Raw genomic sequence first — 22,777 nt, forward strand, 5'->3', positions numbered from 1 at the left:
CCTTTTGTTCCTATGAATGAGAATCTAGTCAACATAATTGATAGTCGTATCCCTTCTCATGTACTAAGGTACTGAGTGAAAGACAAACCCTGTTTCAATGATGATTGTAGACATGCTTATTTGTAAAAGCAGGTGGCCAATCATCTCTGGAAGGGTTACAGATCAGATTTCACTTGGAATAACTATAATTAACTTAGAGCTTTAGCTCAAGAGAGTTTATGCTTCAACTGAAAAGGAATACAATTTAACCATAAAAGAAACCCTATCAGGCACAAAAAAGTAACATAAGTAATGGGCTACCCTTAAATCTGCACTCTTTGGTGTAGACATAACAGGTACCCCTTTACTTAAACCAGATGGCTCTGTCACTCACTGTCCAAAGGAAAAGGCAACCCTTTTGGATGTAGTATTTGACAGTAAGCAGAGTAAAGCTGGAATCACACTAGGCTTTTTTGTCCACCATCAGTGAGCCGTTATGGCCGAAAATGGGAAACTGGGAGATTATTGCTTGAGATATTGGTTTCCCGACTGGATGGGAGGCAGTGAGCACAAACCGCGAACATGACTTCGGATGTAAACAAACAAGATGGCTGCTGCAAATAGGACATGCTCTTTTTTGGCGATCTTGGGTCCAATAAGCCTTACGAGATAATATAAATTTGTTTTGTTCATCCTATGGTAGTTGTAGAATTCTTCAATTCACGTAAAATTCAGAGAATACATATTACTGCATTAGTCAGAAAATATGATATTTTAATTATAAAATAAATTTTTGAATATACTTACCCGGTGAATATATAATAGCTGCTGCTCCAGCGGCTCGACAGAAAAACACACAAAAACTCGCGAGCGATCGCTATGAAGGTTGTGGGTGTGCCCACCAGCGCCAACTATCGGCCAGATACCACACATGCATGTAAACAAGCCTCAATTCTTCTCGTCCCGCTGCGTCTCTATTGGGGAGGAAGGGAGGGCCTTTAATTTATATATTCACCGGGTAAGTATATTCAAAAATTTATTTTATAATTAAAATATCATTTTTAAATATTTAACTTAGCCGGTGAATATATAATAGCTGATTCACACCCAAGGCGGTGGGTAGAGACCAGAGTTAATTAAGTTTACAGCGTATATGCTTAGAGTTTTTGACAGTTATCAATATAACAAAACCCAAATATATAGGTACCTGGTAAGGAAGTTGACTTAGACGATTACTCTGCCTTGTAAGTCTGTCTTCCTCACGAAGCCCAGCGATCCTCTTAGGATGCTGAAAGACTCCCAGGAGCTGAAGTATCAAGGGCTGCAACCCATACAAACAGGACCTCATCAAACCCCTAATCTGGGCGCTCTCAAGAAATTACTTTGACCACCCGCCAAATCAACCAGGATGCGAAAGGCTTCTTAGCCTTCCGTACAACCCAAAAAACAGTATTAAAAACATTTCAAGAGACAGATTAAAAAGGATATTGGAATTAGAGAGGTGTAGTGGTAGAACCCTCACCCACTACTGCACTCGCTGCAACGAATGGACCCAGTGTGTAGCAGTCCTCGTAAAGAGTCTGGACATCTTTTAAGTAAAATGACGCGAACACTGACTTGCTTCTCCAAAAAGTCGCGTCCATGATACTTTGCAGAGATCTATTTTGCTTGAAGGCCACGGAGGTTGCTATAGCTCTAACTTCGTGCGTCTTAACCTTAAGCAAACATCGGTCTTTCTCATTCAAGTGAGAATGAGCTTCTCGTATTAAAAATCTGATAAAATATGACAAAGCATTCTTTGACATAGGCAATGATGGTTTCTTAACTGAGCACCATAATGCCTCAGATTTACCTCGTAATGACTTAGTACGAGCTAAATAGAACTTAAGAGCTCTAACAGGACATAATACTCTTTCCAGTTCGTTGCCTACGATCTCTGATAAGCAAGGCCAAGGACGAGAAGGCAGTTCATTTTTGGCCAGGAAACCAAGTTGAAGAAAACAAGTGGCTTTTTCTGTAGAAAAGCCGATGTTCTTACTGAAGGCATGAAGTTCACTGACTCTTTTAGCCAAAGCCAAGCACACTAGGAAAAGTGTCTTGAGAGTGAGATCCTTCAGGGAGGCTGAATGTAATGGCTCAAACCTGTCTGACATGAGGAACCTTAGGACCACGTCTAAGTTCCATCCAGGAGTTGCCAAACGACGTTCCTTAGAGTTCTCAAAAGACTTAAGGAGATCTTGGAGATCTTTATTGTTGGAAAGATCTAAGCCTCTATGCCGAAAGACCGAAGCCAACATGCTCCTGTAGCCCTTGATCGTGGGAGCTGAAAGGGAGCGAACCTTTCTCAGATGTAAGAGAAAATTAGCGATTTGGGCTACAGAGGTACTGGACGAGGACACAGATGCTGACTTGCACCAGTCTCGAAAGACTTCCCACTTCGACTGGTATACTCTAATGGTAGAAGCTCTCCTCGCTCTTGCAATCGCACTGGCTGCCTCCTTCGAAAAGCCTCGAGCTCTTGAGAGTCTTTCGATAGTCTGAAGGCAGTCAGACGAAGAGCGGGGAGGTTTTGGTGTACATTCTTTACGTGGGGCTGACGTAACAGATCTACCCTTAGAGGAAGACTTCTTGGAAAGTCTACCAGCCATCGAAGTACCTCGGTGAACCACTCTCTCGCGGGCCAGAGGGGAGCAACCAACGTCAACCTTGTCCCTTCGTGAGAGACGAACTTCTGCAGTACCTTGTTGACAATCTTGAATGGTGGGAATGCATATAAGTCCAGATGAGACCAATCTAGGAGAAATGCGTCTATGTGTATTGCTGCTGGGTCTGGGACTGGAGAGCAATAGATTGGAAGTCTCTTGGTCATCGAGGTTGCAAAGAGGTCTATGGTGGGTTGACCCCAAGTCGCCCAAAGACTCTTGCACACGTCCTTGTGTAGGGTCCATTCCGTAGGAATTACCTGACCCCTCCGACTGAGGCAGTCTGCTAAGACGTTCAAGTCGCTCTGGATAAACCTCGTTAACAGGGAGATGCCTCGATCTCTTGACCAAATGAGCAGGTCCCTTGCGATCTCGTACAGCGTGAGGGAGTGGGTGCCTCCTTGCTTGGAGATGTACGCCAAGGCTGTGGTATTGTCGGAGTTGATCTCTACCACTTTGTTTCGAAGGAGACTCTCGAATTTCATCAAGGCCAAGTGGACTGCCAAAAGCTCCTTGCCGTTGATGTGCATGCTCCTCTGACTTGAGGTCCACAGACCTGAGTATTCCCGACCGTCCAGGGTCGCACCCCAACCCAAATCCGACGCGTCTGAGAATAGTACGTGGTTTGGGTTCTGAACTGCTAGGGAAAGTCCCTCTCTCAGACTGATATTGTCGTTCCACCAATTCAGGCATGCCTTTACTGGTTCGGAGACCGGGATTGAGACCGTCTCTAACGTCTTGTCCTTCTTCCAGTGAAAGGCTAGATGGAACTGGAGAGGTCGAAGGTGTAACCTTCCTAGCGAGACAAACTGCTCCAGGGATGATAGAGTTCCTACTAGACTCATCCAATTCCTGACTGAGCACCGTTCTCTCTTCAACATTAGTTGGACTTTGAGCAGGGCTTGCTCTATTCGGGTGGCAGACGGAAAAGCCCGAAAAACTGGACTGCGATTCTCCATCCCTAAATACAGTATAGTTTGGGATGGAATCAGCTGGGACTTTTCTAGGTTGACCAAAAGTCCCAATTCCTTGGTCAGATCCAATGTCCAATGAAGATCCTGCAGACAGCGATGACTGGACGAGGCTCTGAGAAGCCAGTCGTCCAAGTACAGGGAGGCTCGGATTCCCGATAAATGGAGGAATTTTGCTACATTCCTCATAAGCCTCGTAAACACGAGAGGAGCAGGACTTAGGCCAAAGCACAGGGCCCGAAACTGGTATACCACATTCTTGAAAACAAACCTCACAAAACGGTTGGGAATCTGGGTGTATAGGGATGTGGAAGTACGCGTCTCGTAGGTCGAGAGAGACCATCCAGTCTCCCTTTCTGACCGCTGCTAAGACTGATTTCGTGGTCTCCATGGTGAACTTTGTTTTCGTGACAAAGACGTTGAGCGCACTGACGTCTAGCACCGGTCTCCAACCTCCTGTCTTCTTCGGGACTAGGAAGAGACGGTTGTAAAACCCCGGTGATTGAAGGTCCGAGACTTTCACCACCGCTCCCTTCTCTAGCAACAGAGACACTTCTAGGTTTAGGGCTTGTCTCTTTGACTCCTCTCGGTACCTGGGAGAGAGGTCGATGGGGGAAGTCGCTAGAGGAGGTTTGCGTACAAATGGAATTTTGTACCCCTCTCTGAGCAACCGAACAGACTGTTGGTCTGCGCCCCTCTTCTCCCAGGCTTGCCAGAAGCTCTTCAATTTGGCTCCTACTGCTGTCTGAGGCTGTGGGCAGTCAGACTCTGCCACGTGAGGACTTGGCTCCTCTCTTCTTTCCTCTCTTTCCCTCGGCACGAGTACTTCCCCTGCTGGGAGCTCTGCCACGAAAGGGCGGGATAAATCTGGACGCCGGAGTGTCGATCCTGGGTCTAGCAGAAAAGGATGTAGAAGGAGTCCCCTTGCGAGCAGAGGACGCCACCAAGTCATGGGTGTCCTTCTGCACAAGCGAAGAAGCTATGTCCTTAACCAATTGTTGCGGAAACAAAAACTTTGATAAGGGAGCAAAGAGCAGTTCTGATCTCTGACAGGGAGTAACTCCTGCCGAAAGAAAAGAGCAAAGGGACTCTCGCTTCTTTAAGACTCCCGACGTAAAAGAGGAGGCGAGCTCATTGGAACCATCGCGGATGGCTTTATCCATACAGGACATTATCAGTAAGGAGACATCTCTATCAGCCGATGAGATTTTCCTACTTAAGGCTCCCAAAGACCAGTCAAGGAAGTTGAAAACTTCAAAGGCTCTGTATACGCCTTTCAGCAGATGGTCAAGGTCCGAGGAGGACCAACTAATCTTCGAGCGTCTCATGGCTAGGCGGCGGGGAGAGTCTACGAGGCTTGAGAAGTCACCCTGGGCAGAGGCAGGGACTCCCAAGCCGAGAACTTCTCCCGTGGCATACCAGACGCTCGATCTAGACGAGAGCTTTGACGGAGGGAAGGCAAGGGCCGTCTTCCCCAAACTCCTCCTGGTATCCAACCAGTCGCCTAAAAGTCATAAAGCTCTCTTGGAAGAGCGAGAGAGCACTAGCTTTGTAAAGGCTGGCATGTTAGCAGGTAAGCCTAGAGCAAACTCAGACGGTGGCGAACGAGGAGCAACAGTGACGAAGTGATCGGGAAAAAGCTCCTTGAAAATTAACATGACTTTCTTAAAGTCCATTGATGGAGGAACCGTTCTAGGTTCGTCTACATCCGAAGGATGATCATCATGATGAGGGTCAGCAACGTCCTCATCTGAAAGATCCTCATCCGACAACTGCTGAGTAACAAGCAAAGGGGTTGGCAATGCTTGACACGCAGAGTCCACACGCACTGGTGCATTAGTAGCAGTCCAGGACGCTACGTCATGTAACTGCTTAACAGCCTGACTGTCAACAACAACAGGAGCGGGAGGACGCTCGACGTCAACTCGAGACTGTTTTGACTGCATAGACTGAGCAGTCAAAACAACTCTAGACTGCGGTGGTTGACGCTCAGCGTCAAAACAAGTCAACTCCGCTGGTTGGCGAACGTCCTGAACGTCAACAAGAGCATTAGGAAGTGGCTGAACGTCCATATGCGGCTGAAAGTCAACACGAGACTGCATCGAGTGAGGCTCTACAAAGCGTGACTGACGTGACTTAGCTGCGCCAACGTCAACAGGACGAGCAAAGGCTCGTTTTGGCGGCTGAAGGCCAGGATCTCGATGAGTTAAGCGGCGAGGATCATCGTGAACCTTAACGGCAGAATAGTCTTCCATAAGGGAGGCGAGCTTAATCTGCATGTCTTGCAGCACAACCCATTTAGGATCAACGGGAATGGGTGCGGTAAAAGACGGGGTTAACGTCTGAGACGGCACAACCTTGCCTACACCAAGACTCTCTGAGCCTGTGTAACGTTGCTGCTTAGGCGGCGAGCAGTCTTCCGATGACTGCAAAGGGTCAGAGCTGTCCCAATGGCTACAGCCAGGACGCTGGACCTGTCCTGAAGGGACCGACTTTCGCTTAAGGGGCCTAGAAACCTTGCTCCACGGTTTCTTATGCGAAAAGCCTTCGGATGACGAGGAGAAAATGGTCTCTCTCGTCTTATGGTAGGGGCGATCTTGGTGAGACACGCCTGTTACCATAGAGGGAACGTCTGTTCGCTGATCAAGGCCTCTCGAACCCATAAGTCGTACGACATTACTTCTCCCCTGGGCTTGGGAGCTTGCAAGAGGTCTCGGACTAGGCGAACGACAGGCACGAACAGACGAACCCTCGGTCGCAACACTGACAACACTTTGCGCACTAATCACTTTCCCACGATTTTCCGCTGTGGCACTCTGACACTTTAGCTTTTTAACGTCAGCCATGAGTTGATTACGATCTGTTGCTAACGATTCAACTCTTTCACCCAAGGCATGAATGGCACGTAACATGTCTCGCATCGATGGTTCCTGAGTGCCAGTAGGGGGTTCAGGCACAACCACTACAGGGGAAGGATTAGGTTCAGGGGCATGTGAAGAGGAAAAATCTACTGATCTAGAGGAACTCCTCTTTACCCTATCTCTCTCTAGCTTACGAGAATACTTGTCGTATTCGAGCCAATCGAATTCCGAAAGGCCCACGCATTCCTCACATCGATCTCCTAATTGACAGGTTTTACCCCGACAATTAGAACACACAGTATGTGGGTCGAGAGAGGCCTTTGGAAGACGCCTATTGCAATCCCTAGCATTACACTTACGAAATCTAGGGGCTTGTGAAGCGTCAGCCATTTTGAATTAGTCAAAGAAAGTCCAAAAAACAATCCAAGTCATCAACAATTAAATCTGTCCAATAAAGAGTTCAAGAGTTTAAGTTGAGGAAAAACACCTGCACTGCGAAAGCTCAAACCAAAATGAAGTACTTCACCAAATATGTTGAGAAAACTCCAGGTTATACAGCGAGTATTGATACGTCTTGTCGTCAAGGTCGACAGAGAAGAATTGAGGCTTGTTTACATGCATGTGTGGTATCTGGCCGATAGTTGGCGCTGGTGGGCACACCCGCAACCTTCATAGCGATCGCTCGCGAGTTTTTGTGTGTTTTTCTGTCGAGCCGCTGGAGCAGCAGCTATTATATATTCACCGGCTAAGTTAAATATTTAAAATTCTGGGCGCCACAACACTTTTGCTCGCAACCATCGGCTGGAAATTGGCGAAAACCTCGAGCAAGAAATGACTAGTGTGATTCAAGCATTATGAGAAACTTGATCTTCCTCATTTCTGTTTATCTAAGGCTAAACTAACTCCGGTACTTTAGCTTTTCGATCTCGTGATTAAAGCTCTCTTGATGGACCTTGATGCTTATGAATGTGTAGACCCAAATGGTAGTTTTCTTTTTTTTATAAGGACTACAGATTTCTTAGCTCCTAATTTATATGGTATTATCTGCACGTCAGCAAGAGGATCTTTTTCCTTTATGTAAGTGCATTTGTGGTAGCTCAAATCCAGCTGATTACCACCCAATTTCTATAGCTCTTTTGGCGAAACGTGTAAATAGGTTTGCTGAAGGCAATCGTCTGTTCCCTAATTTGCACTTTTGCTTTTGTAAAGACCTTGGAGCAGGTGATGCACTTCTCACAATCTCCAATACTGTACAGAAATCCCCTGATCGTGGTCAGGAAATTTGTGTGATTGGCCCTGATTTTAGTGCTGCCTTTGACCGTATTAATCGTGAGGCCCTTGTTTTCAAACCCAAATAGCTGGGAGTGGGGGGAAGGGTCTTTCCTTAGCATCATTATTAAATTCTTAAGTAAAAGATCGTAAAGACTTGTTGTTGATGGGCACCATTGTGAGTATAAGAATATGATATCTGGTCTTCCTTGGCACATTACTTTCATAATACAGTATATACACTATGTGGTTTGGCCTAGAAAACAAGCTTGTTGCATATGCATATGATGCTACTCTCTTTGCATCCATTCTATCTCCTGAACATAGATCTGGGGTTGCTGATTCCCTTAAGAGAGATCTAGCTCAAATTAGTGCATGGTGCAAATTATGGGGCATAGCAAAACTCTAAGTATGATTGTTAGTTGGTCAAGGACAGTGGCTCCTCAAAATCAGGATCTCAGTATTGATAATGTTTCTTTAACTCTGTATAAGTTATAATTTTAGCAAATTTACTTCTGAGAAACACATAGGGTCTGTGTCCTCTTCAATTGTGCAAAAAATTGGCTTATTGAGAGTCTCTTGATATTTTCGGTGATCAATCTATTCTGAAGAAGTGTTTTAATTCTCTCATTCTACCTTGTTTTGAGTATTGTTCTTCTGTCTGGTCTTCAGCTGCTGAATCTCATCTTAATTTTTGGGGATAGGAAGTGAAGGTGTATTAAATTTCTTATTCCTGATCTGGATTTTAATCTCTGGTACAGTCATTCTATTAGTTCGTTATGCATGTTGCATAAGATTTTTCATAATTCCGACCACCCTTTGCATCCCGAACTTCCAGGACAGCACCATCCTGTTCGAAATACTAGGTATGCAGTTAATTCTAATACTGTAGTCATGTCTTCTCCATCATAAGGCTCAACACTGCTTAGTATTATATTAGTTTTCTTCCAGGTTTGGGAAGCCAGATTGACAGGTTCTCGTGATGCAGTCGAGAACGAGCAGCAGCAACAGTTTTGAAGTATCACCTAGTTGATGGTGATGGTCCTGATACAGCAGGTGTGGGTCACTTGACGTCAACTCAGCTCCCGAGGTCGAGACGGTGACCAAACCATGGTTATCAGTTTTGAAGAGATATTCTTCGGTGGCAGCAAAGCGGCTGTCGCATCGACACTGTCGTGGTCATTACCGTACAGTGTACGATGGTCATCCCCGAGGATCATGGATTGTGTTTCTGGATGTTTATGATATGTTGGAAGAGCAGTGTATGGCTCTTCAGTAATTATGGTGTACAGTATTTCATTTCGTAAATGATAGTTCATTAACTGGTTTTGTATCGGTGTTGAGCAAGTATTAGCTCTTGTTATTTATTGGGGAGCAAGTGTATGTACTCGTCTTTATTATTTTATCAGTAATGAAAGATTCTTTTATTTGTTTGTCATTACTGCTGTTTACGTACTGTGTTTTTGTCAATGAATTCTGCTAATTGTGTTTATCTTTTACTTGAACTTTAAGTTATCTGTATTTGTAATTTTAAAATGTTATCTGAATTTATGGTAATGATCATTAAGTCACTGCGCTTCCCATTACCAGTGCTCATTGTAATAATTGCATATAATTTTTGTATATTAAACTAGGTTAAGGTACTTAAGTATTTTCTTTTATACTCACACCTTTGGTTGTTACAGTCCATCAGTTCATTCCAGTCTCATTTCTTTTAGTATTTAATGAACCTAATTGTCATGGAGGAAAGTGGTCATGACATAAATGGCGATGATCTTCCTAATCAGGTAATTGAATTGGTGGACCTTCAAAAGTTTAAACTTGCCGTAAATGTTTTCATGTTGAACAGGTTGACATAAGACTTAAAAAAAAAAATGTTTTAATAGTATTACTGTTCTTAAAATATTTCAATTGCTAATAACTTCACTTGAAGTTTACTCATTTCCTTTCCTCACTGGGCTATTTTCTAACTGTTGGAGCCCTTGGACTTGTAGCATCCAGCTTTTCCAGCTAGGGTTGGTACTTAGCTAGTAATAATAATAATAATATGACTCGGCTCGGTAGTCGCTGATACCATGCTCAATTCTGAATAGCTGCCTGGCTCTGCAGGTAAATCAAGACATAGCAGAAAGCTCTTGCTAAATTTGTAGATGATCTGGTCATTGGTTCTTAATGCTGATTAAGTAGAAGGGCTCAATATTTCTGGTCGGATGATTAAATTCTGTTGCCTGCTGAATGTCAATTTGCAGGTGTTAAGAGTATGTCTACGGGTTCTAGGATTGGTTTACATAGTCAAACACAATGGCACTAGCGACAGTAACACTAATTTAATCATAATTACCATAGTCATCATTTAAGGCAGCAGTGGTCATCAATGATTCGATGGACAGCCATAGACTGCTTTAGCAATCTGTAGTTCCCTAAATTTTATATCTATGTGTTATTTCTGTAGAGTATTCTAAGAATTTCTGCAGAGAAAGCTTCATGTCAGCATTGGCAAACAAATGAAAAATAGATATAATATCTGATTTCTTTCATATTGAAAGCCTCTTTATAGGGTAGCCGAGGTCGTTAGTATGTATGAATTGCAATAGTCCTAAAGTCAATAGTGGTTGATGCCTTGGTCTGTATGGGTAACTCCTCTTACGAGTATATAACTTTCTTAACATATGACTTTAGTTGCAGGTAATGATCAGGGCACCAGGAGGAGTGAAAGGCTGGGCAAGGACAGCATAACTCCTTGCAACGATCTAGGAGTAGATCCCTGTGCCACAACGGAAAGCTCAGGACTCTGCAAGGAGAAGCCAGTCGTACAGGTACCTCAAGAGCTTTATGTCCATAGAATGAGCCTAGGCTGAGAGAAGGGGGAAATACTTTCGTGAAGATCCGAGGGGCTGTTGACTGGCCGAAGCACAGAAGCCTAGACTAAAAAATTTTGGAAACAAAGTACGAATCTTTCAGGCCTATTGTCAGAAGGAAATAGCTTTCCCTGATGGCCTGGCAAACAGTGGCCGGAGTCTCCATTTTGAGTTCTGTCTGCAGCACAAACAGATTCAAACATGAGAGGTCTATTATGGGTGTCCAACCTCCCGTCAGCTTCTTTACTGGAAATAGATTACTGAGGAAGCCAGAAGAGTCACTCAAGACTTCCTCCATGGCTCCTTTTGACCAACAATTTGGAGACTTCATCTAATAACAGTAAGTTCTTTACTGAACCTTTTGTATAAAATTGTTAGATTGTCAGTCATGATCACAGGTGATGGACAGCCTATGAAAGGGATTCAATATCCTGAACGGAGGAATTCTACCGTTCAAGGGTTGGCCAAGAAGTCTTACCACCTTAGCCAAAAGCTTTGTAGGCAACCTCCACTGGTGGTAAGCTGGAGGACATGCCCTACCTAGCACGAGTCTCTGCGACCACGCCCTCTTCATCCAGAGGGATGTCCTCTCAGACGAAAGGACAGTGTGAGGAATTGCCTCCCGAGCTGTTGTGAATCTGTTGGAGGCAGAAGTCGTCTTTGCTGAGGAACTGGCTTAAAAAGAGAGTTCCTTAGCTGCTGCTGGGGAGAGGGGGCAGGCAGCCTTGGTGCTGCTGCCCTTCTTATCATAGGAGCTTGTCCTAAACTCTCTATAGACACAGCTATATATGAGGGAGGGAATAGAGAAAGGGAACTCACTAAGTCAGAGTTTCTGAGAGCTATTGCGTCCCTGGGTGACAGTTGTCTAGAGAATTTAGCTGAGACAGCGTCGCACCTCTTTCGGATTCTATGGCTTTAGCCTGAGATAGAGATAATTCCTCAAATTACATAAGGGAGTGTTCATCCCTCAAGTTGTCTGTTACCGCAAAGCGGGATACTGTTCCAAACCAGTGGTCTAGCCATGAGCAGGCTTGGAGTGCAAACATAGCTGCTACCTGCATGTTTGCCATTTCGGGACCTCAAAAGATGGAGGGGAGGTTGGACAACTTATCAACTGGTACCGATAGTACCAGGTTAGCAACATCAGCATAAAATCTTCTCTGCCGGGCTAAGGACGGTAGCTTTGAGGACCTGTTGGCCTTAAGAGAGTTTTCAGATGCTGAGACTTTTGTATTAAGCAGATCTAATGTAACTTTAGTCTGGTTAGAAAGCGCCACATCAAACCTGTGTCTAGGGTTTTCAGATTGTGGGAAGATTGAATCAATTGTGCACCATCTATAAGCAGTTTGCCTGTGAGGTGGCTCAACAAATCCATCTAGATGACAGATGAGCCTCAATCATAATAAATTGTGAGACTTCTGAGCCAGACATCAGGACCTCGAAGGTTGACTATATCAACTGAGCTGGTGCATGCGCACGCAGCAAGGTTCTCTGATAATGTCATTGTTCGTTTGTTCCTCTTTTGGGATAATTGGTTCTGGTCTAAGGTATTGCTTGGTCCTTAATTCTATATCAAACTTTCTTTCTTTTCCTTGTTTCATTCATACAGTGACAGGAATAGGAGACACAAAGGGAACGGGAGGAGTCCAGCTCACTGCCGTTATAAGAGCATTCACCCCTAGAAACAGAGTGCAAGGGGAAGAATTGAAATCTCTCTCTGAACTCTATCTTTGAGGAGAGAAAGAATTCCCTATTGGCTGCCATCTGAGATGCCTATAATGTAGGTCTCACCTTCAACGTCTAACAAAGGTAAGTTCATCTGTGACAGATGGAGGTGTAACTCGTGGGAAGGGGGGATAAGCCTCTCGACCCTTATCCGTTTTCTGTACCTGAAAATAATTACAATATCTGAAAAAAAAATGCTGTTCCGTAGAAACCATGACATGTGAAGCATTACGAACATTAAGCCAGGAGCTAGTGTGTAGCTGATCCCGTAAATTAATGGGTATGCTATTAGAGTAACTCATGGGTTTTCTATTAGTGTAAGTCAAGACTTTGGTATCATGAGTCCTAGCTGGAAATTTTATCAAACTCCGGGGGAAATTTGAAATAATGGGGTGCGTTGATCTTAAACTCGCTCGAGAGGTTTTAGCAGGACCAAGTCTTGCGTTAGCATTGTTATTTTGTGGAGGAATACTCTAACGCTTCATGATGTTTAGGAGTGTCAAATCGCTTAGTCTTGTTGGCATGATCAACCCGCGGAAGAGTTGCCACACTCACAGGGATAGCGACATGTAATGTGACGTCATCACGCTTAGGCACAGCGGTGCGTACAGACTTGTAAAGGTGAATGTTTGGCCTGGCTGATTTGTCGATAGCCCAAATTTGGGGAATTAAAGAGGGTTTTGTTACACTCTACTTCCTTGCTTAGAAGGAGATAATTGTTTAGAGCAGCTTGGTGTTGTCAAGTCTTGGGATATGGGACACAGCAGATACAGTCCAACCGCCCTTGTAATAAAGTGATGTTTTGTGTTGCATTGTGGGAACTCTTTTAAGAGGAGATCAATGCCGATGACCTCTGGCCATACAAGGCAAGCCTGGCTCGTATGAACGAGCTGGAGACTGGTAATAGAGGTCTTACAATAAGGCTGCTTTGGTTTGAGGAGAAATGACAGGGTCAACTCTAAGGTTCCACAAACGGGAATGCGGAGATACTGTCAATACTCGGATAGGAGATGCTGTATTTTTAAGAATGGAAAGATCTAATCTGTATAGCATAATCTGACATGTAAGGTTCCCTACTCAACACACTTGTCGGATGTGAGGGACATCTAAGCATAACAGGGTAATCAGGGACTGAGGGTAATGATATTGGATCTGGGAGCACAGCGGCCATAGCCAAAGGGTTCGCTACATGTACTGGTTCAAGCTCATACTGTACATTTTCAATACTGGGTATCAAAACATTAACAAACATTTGATGGCCTTCGTCATCCATGACTGGAGGCTCAGTGGGTTCCTGACACGAAGGACCTGGTTGGGGGATAACGTTTGTCGAGAGACAACCTTTCATTTCTTGCCATTGCTGGCAGAAGACAAAGAAGTCCCTACAGTACTCACATCATGATTCCACTGAACATCTCTTACCCTGGCAAGTGGGACAAACGAGGTGCGGATCATCTTCAACGCGGCTCATGAAGGTACTGTAGAGTCGTTCATCACAGCCGGGGCATGAACGCAAAGTCTATGACTTGCTAGTCATAACGCACTCCTTTATAACTCACAAATAATGATAGAAACGCAGGTGACACTGAATATTAAAGACACAAAAGGTACCGGCACCAAATACTATAAGGGTACTCGAGGGCGAATGTCTGATTGCAGAGAGGAAGTGAGATACGTCCTCTTACTTCACGACAAGGAGTGTAGTGAATAGCATCATATGCAGGTGTCCTACGCCATATGGACAGTGATTGCTTAGCAACTATAAGAATGATGCAATCCAACCCTTTTTTTATTGTCTAGTCGTAGAGAAAACGAGACTAGGATTAACCCGTATAAATGACTCGGAAGTTTGCATCCGAGTAGGAATGTATATTTAGATGAAACAAAGAGCACAAAATTATCCTTCAATAAGCATCAACCAAAGCTTTTTAATTAGTAGGAAGCATAACAAATATGGGCTCTTTCTTTATTTGCATGTGTAATCACCATCTAAAGTAACAGGATCTTATCTTTTTCTAAATATCATATGTATATGGTGGTCTCCAATTTGAACTGAACAGTAAGGCTATACAGTATATGGCAATAACTTGACTATTGTAAAAATATTACAAACAAAAACATACCTTAATAAATATCAATTTCATAGACAAAATAAAAAAAATCCATACCTTTTTAACTTGGGTTAATTCCTCTGTAGTTGTCTTCAGTTCTTTAGTAGCATCAATTAAGTCATTCAAAACCCTAGTAACTAAGGGCAGGCCATCAGGTGGAAGAGGTTCTCTGTAACCCAGACTGTCAAGGGTTTTCCTTACCCTTTCAAGGGCAGATAATGTATCCATCACTAAAAATATCTGAAATAACAACTCATGTTACTACAAAATGATACCAAATCAGAATAAACATCATCAATAACAAGATGCACAATATATAAAATACTAATTGCAAATCAAACTCAGAGTTCTTGATTTTAGATGACTCATATAGAGTACTGTAATGCTATAATGCCAGAGTTAGAATAAGGGCAACAAAGCGGATGTGACATTGATAAAAAGGATCTAACTGTAGTAATCAAAATGAGAACTGTATTGCAATATATCAAAATGCTACGGGAATAGATTAAAATATGATAAATTTGGAAGCAGTTCTTTACTTATAAAACAATAACATCATAAGCTGGCATATAGCTACAGTATAAAACTTTTAACAAGGTGTCAACAACCATTCCAGTTGTTACTAGTGGTGGTGGGGAGAAGCACCAGCTCCTCCCCTCACTCATACCTTCTTCACTTTGATTGTAAATGGAACTTTTCCTTAAGGTTAGGTGATGGAGGGTAAAGTGTGTGTAAAGAACTACAGATTTGTATTGTTAGGAAAACTGACAAATTTGGAAACAATTGTTATTTTTTCCAACTAAACAAACCTAGAGCTCTTTACAGTGGAGATATAATTTTGGCGATAGCTGAAACTAGGCCGTTAAGCTTATTGCGAGGTAAAACTACCCTTGAAGGTAGATACCCGTGCTAGTAACAGACTATCACTTTCCAACTGCAGTATAACTTCCAGGGGATGGTGATGGCAAGACCAGCATATGTAAAGAACTCCAGGTTTTTATATAGGAAAAATAAAAATTATTTCCAAATTTGTCACTTGTTCCTGCACTATATACAAACCTTTATACTCTTTACAATGGAGACTCGCTCTATGGTGGGTGGAAGTCCAAAAACCAACTGGCTGTTTAGAGGCACCCTCACACCTCATTAACTCGAGTTAACAGCCTGGGCAATTCGTGCTAAGGTGCAAGAATTTAGCAATATGATTTAACCAGGTAAGCGTAAACTTGGAGCCAAATACCACACTTAACCTAGACATTGTCCGACTCCATCTCGCTTGGAGATCGAACCCACCTCCCGTTATAGGAGGTCAGCTTGCAGAGTTCCTCGGATGCTGAAACCCCAAGAGAGGGTAGAATGAAATAGGAAATGGCCAGTCACTCGCACATTCATTCTAGTCTTACTCACAGGTAACATCTACCCTCATCATCTAACTGCTACTTGTCCTACAAGGGAGAAGAGGTGGTAACGACCATGTTTCATGCAGCCACCACAGATCTAATCAAAAAAGTATCTAGCCTCCTGTGAGTTATGTCTTACAGGTAGTGGGCAGTGAACATGATTTGCCATTTCCACATTCCCACTTGTAGTACCTGCGTCAGAGAAATTCTTTTTAAATGCCAGAGATATGTTGACATCCCTGACGTCCTGAGGTCAGGGTCGACAGCCAGAAAGGGGTGAGCCTGATTGTTATCTTACTCTTGACCCTTACCGTGCTCACGAAGTCTACTGATCCGAAGGGAAGCTCTAGAAGTTTTTTTTAAGATATTTCCTCCGTGCCCTTACAGGGGGAGAGTAAGAGCTTGCTACCACTCCCACTCACACACCGTTGAATTAGCTCACTTTTCTTGGAGGTAGGACTTCAAGGGTGATAGGGCTGGCAGGCAAGTTTGTATAAATAGCTAAGGTTTGTATCGTTAGGAAAAATACAAATTATCTATGAATTTGTCACTTGTTCAGTAACTGGAATACAAACCTACGTTATTCATTACGGGGTGACTCACCCATTAGGAGGGGTGGACGTCCCTGCCGATCTGGCTTTTACCCAGGGCTCCTTATCTGAGTATGTTAGTACTCAAAATAAGGGGACCCTGCACCTCGCTAAAACCTTACTACACAAGGTCAGCGGCCTGTGCAAGCTGTATGTTGAGATATTTAGAAGTGTGACTGTCCAGGTAAAGTTATTCCGAGTCTTTAGTAGAGAAAACTGTTGTAACCAAGACTTTCCCAATACCACCTCGCCAGGGTATGGGGATGCAACAGTATTAGCTTAATATTAGGTACACAAGGGAGCATGGTTTACCTACAGTGGTTTGAGGTCAACTTGTGCAGAGAACCCAGGATGCTGCTTTCCCCAAGAGAGGGGAGGATGAAGAAAAGAATAAGAGCCAGTCATACCTTTTCATTCACGCAGACTAAAACCGGGTAACAGTGCCCTCAACCTTCTGCTACTTATCCAATAAGGAGCTTGAGGTACTGTATTATACCAGCTGTTGGGCAGCCACCACAGGACCGATAGAAAACGTATCGAGCCTCCTGTGGGTCACGTCTTGCAGATAGTGGGATGTGAAAGTAGTAAGTCGTTTCCACACCCCAGCCTGAAGAATCTGCGTCGCTGAGAAATTCCTCTTGAATTCCAGGGATATAGCTACGCCCCTGACATCATGAGCTCTGGGGCGACGTGAAGGAGGGTCTGGATTCAGTGCATGATCTATGACCTTGCGAATCTATGCTGAGATTGTGTTCTTGGTGACCCTCCTCTTGGTCCTTCCTGTGCTGACGAAGAGTGCAGGCACACGAGGACGGGCTGCGGCTGTTCTCTTAAGGTACAGCCTCAAACTCCCAACTGGGCAGAGTAAGAGATGATCAGGGTCATCTGCTACAGAAAGAAGACTTGAAATCCGGAAGGAATCGAATCGATGATCCGCTACTCCCGGGTTCTGAGTCTTAGCAATAAACTCAGGGACGAAGCTGAACATTACCTCTCCCCATCCCCTTGAACGGGCGATGTCGGATGAGAGACCATGAAATTCACTGACATGCATGGCCAAAGCTAAACCTAGCAGGAACACCGTCTTCCAAGTTAAAGTGGAGATCATAGGGAGGTCTCTTTAAGAGACCTGAGAACTCGAACCACGTTCCATGGGGGAGGTCTCACTTCAGACTGAGGACAGGAAGTTCATAACTCTGCATGAGTAAGGAAAGATCTAGCGATGAAGAAATGTCCATTCCTTTAAGTCTAAAGGCGAGGCTTAAGGCTGAACGATAGCCTTTTACCGCCGAGACTGACAGGCTCATTTCTTCCCGCAAATACACGAGGAACTCCGCTATTGCTGGAATAGTGGCATCGAGAGGAGAGATACCCCTTCCACAACACCAACTACAGAAGACCTTCCACTTTGCCTGGTAGAATGCTGCTGATTACTTTCGCAGGTATCCAGACATCCTGATTGCAACTTGTTGCGAAAATCCTCTCTCAGAGAGAAGATGCTGGATATTCTCCAGGCGTGAAGTCTTAACGATGCTACAGCTTTGTGTAATATGTCGTGAAGGGAGTTCTCTTGGAGACTCCATTAAGAGTTGCAGAAGGTCCGGAAACCATTCCGCGTGATGCCATAGCAGAGCTATGAGGGTCATTGAGAGGTTGACCGATGTTCTGGCTTTGTTGAGTACAGTACCCTCCTCATCAGACAGAACGGGGGAAAGGCATAAACATCGATGTTATCCCACCGTTGTTGGAATGCATCTTGCCAGAGAGCCTTGGGGTCTTGGACTGGGAAACAGTACAACAGGAGCCTGAAGTTCAGGGCCGTTGCGAAGAGGTCCACTGTCAGAGAACCCCACAAAGTCATGACTTTATTGGCTACTAGATGATCCAAAGACCACTCGGTACTCACTATCTGAGATCCTCTGCTCAAGTTGACAACAACCACATTCCTCTTGCCTGGAATGAAGCGTGCCGATAGTGGTATCAAATGAATCTCGGCCCATCTTGGTATCTCTGCTGCTAGATGGGATAAGGGCTGCGAAAAAGTACCTCCTTGCTTGTTGATGTAAAGCCACTACTGTGGTGTTGTCTCTCATCACCGCCACTGAGTGGCCCGCCAGGAACTGTTGGAACTGTTGAAGGGCCAGAAAGATGGCCTTCATCTCTAGGAGATTCATGTTGAGGTACTCTTCCGACTCTGACCAGAGACCTGAGGTTGTGTGGTGCAGCACGTGGGCCACCCACCCCTTTTTTGAAGCGTCTGAGAACAGCACCAAATCCACAGGGAGGACGAGAAGATCCACTCCCTTTCGTAGGTTTTCGTCTGCCACCCACCACTTAAGGTCCATCTGTTCCGCTGATCCCATGGGTATCCGAATGTCGAGGGAATCGAGAGCCTGATTCCACCAGGACTTGAGTCGCCACTGGAGAGATGTCATCCTGAGGCGACCATTGGGAACTATACGGGCCAGTGATGAAAAGTGACCGAGGAGACGTAACCACGTTTGAGCTGGTAGTTCTTCTCGTCTGAGAAAGAGTCTTGCGACCTTTCTCAGCCTTGCTATTCTGTCGTCTGATGGGAAGGCTTTGTAAAGATTGGTGTCTATTATCATGCCTAGGTTTACCAGTCTCAGCGTAGGAGGGAGGACTTCTCGAGGTTTACCATGATCCCCAGATCGGTAGCCTGACTACTGGTTGAAAGACAATTGGTAGAATGGCTACTCGTTGAATGACAATTCGTCGAAATGACAATTCGTCGAACAGACAATTCATCAAAGTGACAATTGGTCGAATTGTCCATAGTCTATCATAATGGATGAAACATTCAAGCTTCGACTTTGATTTATAAATGTGAAAATAATGTTGTAAGTCTCTTCATCCTTTGACCCCGACAAAAAGTATAGCAATGGTAAGGTTTTATTTTTAGCAATTAGAGCATGGATAGCGTACAACTGTGAATTAAATGGAGCGTAGTTGAATGTGCCATCACAAAACCAAATACAGTTTTGGGATAAAAGGTCCAAATTTCTAGCAGTTCCTTAAATGGTCACTTTTTTGTCTTCATACAACTTAAAATTCTAACCTCTTGTCATAACGTACAACTCTTCATCTTCTTGTACGGACATTTTCCTATTCACTGTTCTCAGAAGAGAAGATTTTTTGGGTAGTGCTCCTGCAACACTCAAAGGGATATTACAAGTTGCATTATATACTATGCAGTCAGTCACTTCTTCGGTTTTACAAGGTCTTGGCTTAATTTCATTTACAACTTACGTGGCAGCATTTCGAGTATCATTTGGCGGATGGTAATCCCGTGAAGGATTTCCTTGAATCATATCATTAATAGTTTGTAATCTTGTTCGACACTCACTCCGTTTTCACATCTCCAGTATGTTTTATCACAATTTTTCTTATCAATTGTGAAAGAAACCTTCATGCAAAAGTTTTCTTGCACCTTGCTCGGTCTTGATGAATTCCATTTAGCTCATGGGCTATAGTGAAATATTTGATATTAGAGACTTAAGAACAAAAATTGTTTCAAACTACAGTGAACCCTCGTTTATCGCGGTAGATAGGTTCCAGTCGCGGCCGCGATAGGTGAAAATCCGCGAAGTAGTGACACCATATTTACCTATTTATTCAACATGTATATTTAGACTTTTAAAACCTTCCCTTGTACGTAGTACTATTGACAAACTACCCTTTAATGTACAGAACACTTAATGCATGTACTACAGTACCCTAAACTAAAACAGGCACAAATATTAAAGGTGATTTTATATCATGCATTTCCTAAACATGCTAAAAAGCACGATAAAAAATGGCAACCAATGTTTTGTTTACATTTATCTCTGATCATAATGTAGAAACAAACTGGAGGTAGAGCTTTGCTTATTACCCAGACATATTTCCCATACTTTTCCCTTAGAACTACATCACATCTTCCTACTTTAGATATATATATATATATATATATATATATATATATATATATATATATATATATATATATATATATATATATATATATATATGTGTGTGTGTGTGTGTGTGTGTATATATATATATATATATATATATATATATATATATATATATATATATATATATATATATATATATATATATATATATATATATATATATATATTTATATGTATACACATATACATACCTACATATATACATAAATACATGCATACATATATATATATATATATATATATATATATATATATATATATATATATATATATATATATATATATATATATATATATATATATATTACTGTATATATATGGGTTATGGAAAAAATCCGCGAAGTGGTGAATCCGCGATGGTCGAACCGCGAAGTAGCGAGGGTTCACTGTACTATATTATTCTGCTAACTATTCTTGAACAACCATACTATCAAGGATTAGATACTTAAAAACAGAAATCATTTCAAACTACCATTCACTTCGACGAATTGTCAGTTCGACGAATTGTCATTTCGACAAATTGTCATTCGATGAGTTGTCATTCTACCAATTGTCTTTCAACGAATTGTTTGCATACCCGCCAGATCTTGGCAAAGCCTCAGAAGTTTGTCTCGATGTTGAAGAAGGGTTGACACCGAGTCTGCTAGGATTACCCAGTCATCCAGATAACGAAGGACACGGATGCCAATCTTGTGTGCCCAAGATGACACTAGGGCAAACCCTCTGGTGAAGACTTGAGGTGCTGTGGAAAGACTAATGCACAGCACCTTCAACTAGTATTTCCTGTTGTCTAGGCTGAATCTTAAGTACTTCCTTGAAACAGATGGACTGGGATCTTTTGGTCCAGTGTGCACATGAAGTCCTGTGGTCTTACCGCTAGTCTGACTGTGTCTGCCGACTCCATGCAGAATGGAGTTTGTTTGACAAACTTGTTCAGAGGGGTGAGCTCTATGACTGGTCTCCAGCCTCCAGACGCCTTTTTCACAAGAAAGAGTTGACTAAAGAAGTCTGGGGACCCGTCGAAGTCATCCTGGAGAGCACCCTTCTTCAACAGGGTCTGGACTTCTGCCCGAAGGGCCAGCCCCTTTGCTGATCCCATGGCAAAGGAGTCTATAGACACTGGATTCCTGGTCAGAGGAGGGAGAGATGTTATGAACGGGATGCAATACCCCAGACAACTCACAGAGATTGTCCAGAGTTCGGCCCTCAGTTGGTTCCACCTATCCGAGCAACTTTGTAAGCATCCCCCTACTGGTTGACAAGCAGAGGGAGTGCCTATCCTAGCATTTGCTGCCTCGACCACTCTCTCTAGGATATTTTCCTCCCCTGGAAGACTTAGTGCCTTTCCTGTCTTTGGCAGGAAAGGGCTTCTTAGACACTGTGGTCTTCGCTGCTGTCTTGTTCGCTGTGGTCTTGGCTGGACGGGACTGCTGAGGAGCTGGTGGTTTATAGGGCTTAGAGGTCAAAGCCCTATGGAAGAGGGAGTCCTGATGGGACTTCCTCCATCTCTCAGCAGCGTATTCCACGTCCTTTGGCATGGATGGATAAGCTCCCTGTAGAGAGGAATATTTGACCCTAGCAATCTCGACATTTGGGACTTGTTGATGGAACCTCTCAGACACTGCGTTCCGACGTTTCAGGATGGTATTCGCCCACAAGTTCGAAACTTGGTGGGCGAGAAACTCGATTTTGCGAGTGCCTGAGAGCAGGAAAATCTCCATTGCTTTTCTGGTACGTTCCTTGGAGAAATCCTCTGTCCGTACCAAGATTCCCAAGGTCCCTAACCAGACATTAAGCCACGAAGTAGCCTGCATGGCATACTTCGTGACCTTCTCCTGGTAAAGGAGTCTCTCTCTAGAGACACTTCCTTGGTGAGCTCTTCCAAGGAGTGATGGAGGGGAGGAGCTGGACGAGGCACCTCCAGAATCTCAAAATACCCCCTTTGTTGGACATGAGGAGGTGGGAGAAGCTTATTGGTAGAGCCAGAACGTTGGGAGGAGGCATGTTCAGAGAGATGTAGGGCAATCTTAGCCCTGGTACCCTTCAGGCCTTGAGACCAGTGCAAGGCTGCTTTGGTCTTTGAGGGTTTCTGGGTGCCAAAGACACGGTCTAAGACTGCGCCCTTGCCCTCTCATGGGGGTATCTCTGGGTCGGTAAATCCATTGAGAACCCTTATGAGAGTTAGAACCTGCCAGAATGCATGTCCTAACTCTTTTTGCTCTCCTTCCGACGTTGGACTTGCAGCGAATTCTCCTTCTTCCATCTCCGAGAGCTCTTCTCGGGGTGGGTTGCGGACATCCACTGAGTGACCGGCTGTCTCTGTAGACTTAG

General features: G+C 43.8%; 1 protein-coding gene across 1 annotated transcript in view; it reads right to left on the reverse strand.

Annotated features, from left to right (window-relative positions):
• LOC137642681 (centrosomal protein of 135 kDa-like) overlaps nucleotides 1-22,777 on the reverse strand; it is a 495,143-nt gene that overhangs the window by 451,707 nt on the left and 20,659 nt on the right. Inside the window, exon 2 of the mRNA XM_068375458.1 lies at nucleotides 14,534-14,716. Coding sequence (XP_068231559.1) covers nucleotides 14,534-14,704 — 171 coding nt within the window. The 5' untranslated portion in view covers nucleotides 14,705-14,716. The remainder of the gene's footprint in view (nucleotides 1-14,533; nucleotides 14,717-22,777) is intronic.

This window comes from Palaemon carinicauda, chromosome 6 (genome assembly GCF_036898095.1).
Source record: "Palaemon carinicauda isolate YSFRI2023 chromosome 6, ASM3689809v2, whole genome shotgun sequence".
In the NCBI taxonomy this organism is placed as follows: Eukaryota; Metazoa; Arthropoda; class Malacostraca; order Decapoda; family Palaemonidae; genus Palaemon; species Palaemon carinicauda.